Source organism: Ipomoea triloba, chromosome 14 (genome assembly GCF_003576645.1).
Source record: "Ipomoea triloba cultivar NCNSP0323 chromosome 14, ASM357664v1".
In the NCBI taxonomy this organism is placed as follows: domain Eukaryota; kingdom Viridiplantae; phylum Streptophyta; class Magnoliopsida; order Solanales; family Convolvulaceae; genus Ipomoea; species Ipomoea triloba.
In genome coordinates this window covers 17,808,551-17,815,707 of record NC_044929.1, presented here as the reverse complement: position 1 = coordinate 17,815,707, position 7,157 = coordinate 17,808,551, and the positions used below count along the sequence as shown (strand labels likewise).

Sequence of the window (7,157 nt, the reverse complement as noted above, 5' to 3'; positions counted from 1 at the left end):
TCACCAACGAATATATAGTGGAGGATGGGATCATAGCATTAAATCTGCATTTAATTCCCATTCGTAACCTCCTTCCACTAAGCAACATTTATATCCACTAACTAGTCCATTATAAGAGAAATAACTCTGAAAATAATGATTGGAATTAATCATATTAATTCCGTAATACCAAGAGTCATTTCTGAACAGACACAATAGGTGGAAAGTCGCTCTCGAGAGGTCACCAGAGTCGTTGTTCGAGACATCGTTCATGTCCGCGTACCTTCGAGACATAGTCCGTGCCGTGAGACGTCGAGAAGTGCTAGCTTCGAGACATCGAACAAGCGCGCCAACCCGGGCTGCGCGATATCGCACTCGTACGCGAGCAACTTGGTTCGAGACATCGGACTACCAGTTCGTTTGATTTCTCGAACGAGAGATCAGTTCGATCTCATGTGGTCTGAGATGGAAAACTCGTTCGAAAATATGGCATAACTTAGCCCGCAAGGCCTATGTGACGGCGTACACGAGTCAAGCCTTTATCCATTTTGAGCGTATAATATATCGATCTCTTTGTCTAAGAACATCTATTAACCCCCCCCCCTCCCCCCCCCTTGCGCGCGAGAGAGAGCATCTATGCTATACAAGTTAATTAGTCATGAAAGGACCCTTGTATATATAGTGGTGCAAAAGTTCATTCCAAACTAATGTGGGACAAAGCTACATAAGCTTTCCACACTTGAATTCCATCTCAAATGGGCTACTTTGATAATCAATTTCTCATTCACCCATTATCCATTTTGAGCGTATAATATATCGATATCTTCGTCTAAGAACGAAGAAGCCGAATCTACTTTGACCCGACCCAAAATCGAAAGTGGACCCACATATATTTAACCACAAAATGGCCACTTAAAATGCCATTTTAGTGCTATTTTCCAACATTTTGTAGCTAAACCGGAATTTCATTCATTGGCGGATGTGGAAAATGGTAACAACCTGATGTAAGTCACCGAAGCGGGGGAAAACCATTCTGATCTTAGGCACCCTAGATTCAGGATCGGAAGACGGCATTGTGTCGTTGTCTTCTTCTTCATACCCGATATTAAATGATACCAGTGCATGAACACTACTACAGAAATCACATACAACGTCAGCTAATTAACGTCGGCTAAATAATTAGCTGACGTTATATGTTCTTTAATTAATTAAAAATTTTAAAAAAAAACTCTTTAAGACTTGACCCTAAAACTCACACCGGCCAACCCTTGATACGACGTCGGCTAGGAGATTAGCCGATGTCGTATCACAAATGCACTCAGCCCACGATGCAATACGACGTCGGCTAGGACTTTAGCCGACGTCGTATTGCGCCGTATTATATATTATGAACTTTTAACTTCGGTTACTATAAATAACCGACGTTGTAGGGTTTTTAATAAAGCCGGCCATCCCCAAATTTCAGACCATATTAAGCCAAAATTTCAAACCACCACTGCCCGTCGCTCACGTCCACGCCGTCGCCCACCTCCACCGCCGTCGCACACCTCCACCGCGTCGACAACCCATCGCCGCAAAGCACCGCCTCCTCCGTTGCCGGATACGCCCTATTTTTCCCTAATTACTCCTCGTTTCTGGCGAAACCATGGTTCTAAGATATAGCGATATAGCCATTTCAATCTCTCACAGACGCTGCCTCCTCCATTTCTTCAGATCTGAGAGCTTCTTCCTTTGCTCCATCTACTCCGTCGATGCTGCCCTCTTCGCTATTCCGTCTTGACCTGCCGCCGACCCTGCTAGCCACCACCACCGCCACTGCTACTCCGACTCCGACTCCGGCTCTCCAACTTCTCAGCTCTCATGGTCTCACCCCTCTCAGGTTCTCCCCTTCAACTCTCGCTTACCGGTAAGTCTCAAAATCGCACTTCTATAGGCTCTTTAATCTCTTGAATTATTTTCAGCTCTTTTCAAAATAGAATCGTGGAGCTCCAACTAGATTTGTTAAAGCTTAGTTAGTTGAGTAAGTTGTCTTTTACAAATAGCATTTTACCTTCATTGTGCACACCATTTTGAGAATGAGTGACAATTTCAAGATTATATAGATTGAATTGAGGAGGACTGCTAAGGACCAGTAAACTTGGTTTAATTTACATTATTATGTCTGTTCTGCTTGTTGCTGCTTATGTCATTTCATGAGTAATACGGGATGGTTATTCCAATATGGGAAGTATTGAACATTTGTTGAAGTGTTATGCATTTGTATAGTGTTTTTACAATTGAATTGACAATTGAGTAAATATAAATGAAATTCAATTTTATTGAATCTATTTTCTAGTAATTTGTTTAATTGGTGGAGTTTGTATTTGGCTATAAATGCTAGGCATGGAAGACATAATGTAGGAGTTTTAAAGAAGGAATTTTAAGTCTTGAGCTAGATTATCACACATTTCTATGCTGTTTATAGTATTAAAAGAACATGGGTTTGCTATGTAGTAAACATAGACACTACAATCAAGCTGATTCCGAGGAAAATGCACAGGTACTACTTATTGGCAAAAGATATTCTTGATAGGTTCTCCCTACAGACTGCTTCCTCTTACATTGTCTATCTCTCTTCCTTACTGTAATTTCCTTCTATGATCTTGCATCTCAGACTGCAGTGGATTATAGTATTAGTGGTTAGGCTTTATTTTACTTTATTTTGGTGCAACTTAGGCTTTCTTTTACTTCTTTACAGTGTTTGTCTAACTAGTTTTTTCTAAATAAGAATATTTGAAGGTAGCATGACAATGGCATCCAAATTCCCATATTATAGCATATAAATTCCATAGAAGTTCTAAGATCATATTACTATATTACTTATTATGTTCTTTTGTCTGTAGAATGCACCATATTTATGCTACAAGGAGGGCATAACTATTCATTGTCCACGGGTAACTTCTTTATACACCATCATTGACATTGCTATCCCATTCATACTACTGTATTATTTTTCTTCTTATGTTCCTATATTTAAAATCTCCAGTGTTGTTAGGTTAAAGAGCCTCCTTCACTCTGGGAAAATCCTTATTCTGCCACGACCTCATGGAAGGCTTGTGCTGAAAGGCGAAAGGGTATAATTTCATGTGCCATTTATGATGAATTTTTATCAGGTATGGTTTATAAATTATAAGATGCTCGATATTTTCCATGCAAAGCATAATAATTCCATGAATGTTAGACATTGCTATATTGATAGTGAAAACATGATAAGCACACTTTTGTGAAAATTCTCTAATGGGTTTCATACAGTTTCTTGGTATCAATAACGGTGCTGTGGAGTTAGATGCTTCTATAATGGGTGCCCAGCAGCAGGAGGGGAAGAAGACAAAGGTTCCTCTAAATTCTAGGTAAATTTTCTCTTTGAATTTTCAATTGCTAGAGAAGTATTAATTTCCATTTGATACTGCTATATGCCTTTCAGGAATGAAGTTGTCTTTACTCTTTACTAACCTTGTTGAATGCTCATAGGCATTTTTAGCTCTTAAGATGCTCTTTATTGTACTGTATTTAGGTTTTGAGGATTGTCAAAGTTAGGCTTGCACTTATGAATGTGGCTTATAATGAGAAATGTTTTTTTTACCCCCTTGTATGCTTGGCTATGAATGCTATAGGTGCATAATACATGTCTAGCTCTTCGACCTGTTGACCTAGTGTGTCCTTGCAGTGACAAGCTATTCAAAGAGATACGGAATCAGAACTTTGAAGTTGTTGTCCAGGTTGATCTATTTTTTTAAGCTTTCTTTACACAGTTTAGATAATTTGAACATCCTTTTTCCATGTCATTTTTGTGAAGTTTCTGTTTTCCTTGTTCTGAACTAGCACCACTACTATTTTTGTATTTGGTCCTTTAATTGCCATTTGCAGTGCAATTGCAGGTTCTACGTCAAAGAGCAACATCCATGAAGCAAGATTACACTGAGATGCAGTCTACTGTAAGGCCACATATTCATAAATGTGCATGGAATGCTTTGACTTTGATACCTGATTAGACCTTTTAAGACTTGTGCAGTCATTTTGGTTCCAGCAACAAAATTAATTAGCTCACTTGGAAAATGAATTCAAAAGCCTCCTTCACTCTGGGAATTGATTTGCTGCACTTTTTTTAATACATTTTTCTGATTCATTTATTTATGTAGTGAAAAATTAGAACTTGACCACTTAAATTTCATCAATCTTATATGTTGTTATTCATAATTAAACTTACTCTTGGAGTGTAAGTTTAGAATTTTCTGGGGAGTGGAATGACCAGAGACCTATGGGGTTTAATTGGTGTTCTTACCATGCTTCAAATCTGTGGGAATTTTTAATCTTTGGATTGAAAAACCTATTTCATTGTAATATACAAGCTATTGTTTAAGTATCTTGGCTCATAGTCATATTTCTTCCACATCCTGCAGTCAATGCTACAAGTGGATCCAGCATGGATAAGCTATATCTATGCATTTGCAATTTTTCATGGAGTGGTGTGAATTCAGCATTTCAATGCCCTCTCAGCCTCTTGATCTTGTGTAGTCGTGTGCAACAACCAGTGCAGCATGGATAGGCTATATATATGTATAGATTAACCTATTGTTAAATTTAGCATTTTTTTTTTTGCCTTATACATTGCATTAGTATGTGAAATAGTAATGTGAGATGTATGTATTGGTTTTATTGCTTTTGGTATAAAGTTTGGGAGAAGATTATGGCTTGTATTAATTAACTAGTTTTATACGCGCATTGTGCGAATGTGTTAATGCCCAATGTTTATATTTAAATAAATATTTGAAAGTATATCAATGTAAGATTTATAGGAGAAGTTTATACATGGATAATTGAATGTCGAATTTTTTTATTTAAATATCTAATTCAAAGTATATGAATCCAAGATAATATAGAAAATTCATTATAATTATTACTAAAATAAATGTTTGCAACCTTGTAAAATCGATAGTCTAAATATTTGGTCTAAAAATGATAGTCTAAATAAATACTACTTTTAATTTGAATTTTTCTAAGTATTCTTAATTCTCTTTTGAGTAACATTGTCATTGTCTTCATCTTTACTATTTGTTCTCTTCCTTTTTGTTGGTAGTGTGTTATTTGCAATTTGGTTATTGTTGGTAGCATAGATGACAACGTCATGCAATGAGATTATGATATAAGAGCTATGGACTTTCCTTTAGGTGTTCTGCTTGGGGTTCATTTGGATCAACCATTATTGTTGAATGAGTTATTGTGCATAAAGAAATCCATAGTTTAAGAAAAAAGATTAAATAAATTAATAAAAATTTGAAATTTTAAAATATTATGTATTCCAAAGATATTAAAAGGTAGTTTCTCGCTTTAATTTGCTGGGTAATGGGTTATTTGAGTACTTTCATTGTTAACAAATCCCCCAAGTAGTTAATATGATTGATTTCAAACTATTCTTTTTTATTTTTTTCATGGTATTAAAGAAATACATATATATCATTTTTTGGTGTAACTACTAATTTATTTAATTCAATAAGAGTAAAATAGAGTGATTCCGCTTCAATTTGTTGGGTTACTATTTGAGTACTCTCTTTGCCAACCAATTCCCAAGTAGTTAATATAATTAGCTTCAAATTATTTTAATTTTTTTTTCATAGTATTAATAAAATACTTGGTAACTAAATATATAACATTATTTTGTACTATAACTTTGATATTTAATTACAAGATACTGTAAAAATAAGATAATGGACAATGTAATGAATATCAATTGATTAGCCACGGACCCGTTATTCAATACGGGTTCCCCGTCGGCGACCTCTCAGTCGCCGGCGGACCAAGAATTAGCACAGAGAAGCACAAAAAAACCAAAAGGGTTCGATAAATAATGGAGACGCAACTGCATTCGCCAGTGGGAGAAGCGGTTCAAGATTCACCGGTATCTGCAAGAATGAAATCACCAGAGTCGGCACAGTGGGGCACACCGGTCGAAACACCGAACACGGCCTGGGGTAGAAGAGAAATCAACGAGCCAGTGGAGGTTGAGGAAGTTTCAAACGAAGACATCATGGACGAGGACAAAGTGGATCCTAATTGCCCTAGAATTCCAGTAACAAAAGAAGAAAAACAGCGACTGAGGAGACCATGGAGGCGCTCCCTTATCCTTAGGGTTCTTGGGAGAAAGGTGAGTTACTCATACCTCCTCCAGAGACTCCAGAAGATGTGGAAACTTGAAGCAAATTTCGATTTGATTGCTTTAGATCAAGATTTCTTCCTGGCAAAATTTGAATCCATGAGGGACTATGACTTTGCGAGATTCGAAGGACCATGGATTGTTTTGGGTCATTACCTTACAGTGCAGGAATGGGAACCCAATTTTCATCCCTACAAGAACAGAGTCAAGAAATTATTGATATGGACAAGACTTCCCGCGCTTCCAATAGAATATTTCGAAGAGAAGTTCTTGATGAAAATTGGAAAACAAATAGGTCAACCTGTGAAAATAAATATGACTACGAGCCTGGTGTCTATTGGCAAGTTCGCCAGAATATGTGTTGAAGTAGACCTCTCCAGACCTTTATTGTCTAAGTTCACAATTGAGGATGAAGTTCTGCCCATTGAATATGAAGGCATACATCTGGTATGCTTCAACTGTGGCATTTATGGTCACAAACAAGGGCAGTGTGGAGGAGAAGGGGCTGAAACAGCAAACACAAACATACCCAATGCGGCTACTCAGGGCAACGAACAGTGGGATCATGTGGAGATCAAGGGATTTCGCCAAGAAAACACACCTCGCCGTGAATACAAAGAAAATTTTGGCGCATGGATGTTAGTCGCCCGAAATGAAAGGAGAGGTCCAAGGAGAACTGGGAATGGTCCCCTTGATCGCCAAAGATATGGAGCAATTCAAGCTACACCTACAATCAATGCCCAAAGGGGTACTACCTCAACTTCTCGTTATGCAGTACTAAACACCTTGAATGGTGAAGAGGAAGGCAATCATGGAACAAACCAAGGATCACCAGTCTCGCTACAAAATAGGATTCCGGCACTGCCAAGAATCAGAACCAATCAGAGAGCTAGTGCAACAGGGGACCAAGACTTTAATTTTCCTATAGCTACTGTTAATCAAACACACCAGGGAGGAAGAGGTGCATCCAGAGGTAGAGGTGGTAGAG

General features: G+C 37.7%; 1 protein-coding gene across 3 annotated transcripts; it reads left to right on the top strand.

Annotated features, from left to right (window-relative positions):
• The first annotated feature begins 1,428 nt into the window (after window positions 1-1,428).
• On the top strand, window positions 1,429-4,749 carry LOC116003707 (vacuolar protein-sorting-associated protein 33 homolog). Of its 3 annotated transcripts, none has more exons than XM_031243616.1 (7): window positions 1,429-1,885; window positions 2,862-2,912; window positions 3,014-3,131; window positions 3,271-3,368; window positions 3,686-3,737; window positions 3,897-3,953; window positions 4,419-4,749. In XM_031243616.1, exons 3-7 carry the CDS (start codon window positions 3,114-3,116, stop codon window positions 4,488-4,490), a joined length of 297 nt encoding a protein of 98 aa, XP_031099476.1. In that variant the 5' UTR covers window positions 1,429-1,885; window positions 2,862-2,912; window positions 3,014-3,113; the 3' UTR covers window positions 4,491-4,749. The 3 variants fall into 3 exon arrangements, with proteins under 3 accessions (XP_031099476.1, XP_031099478.1, XP_031099479.1); XM_031243618.1 differs by having other exon boundaries at window positions 3,005-3,131; XM_031243619.1 differs by lacking the exons at window positions 2,862-2,912; window positions 3,014-3,131 and adding an exon at window positions 2,360-2,407 and having other exon boundaries at window positions 3,298-3,368.
• The last annotated feature ends 2,408 nt before the right edge of the window (window positions 4,750-7,157 follow it).

Coding starts and splice junctions, on each gene's coding strand:
- LOC116003707 (XM_031243616.1), top strand. Junction 3,369..3,685: donor AAGGTTCCTCTAAATTCTAG/GTAAATTTTCTC, acceptor GTGTCCTTGCAG/TGACAAGCTATTCAAAGAGA. Junction 3,738..3,896: donor ACTTTGAAGTTGTTGTCCAG/GTTGATCTATTT, acceptor GTGCAATTGCAG/GTTCTACGTCAAAGAGCAAC.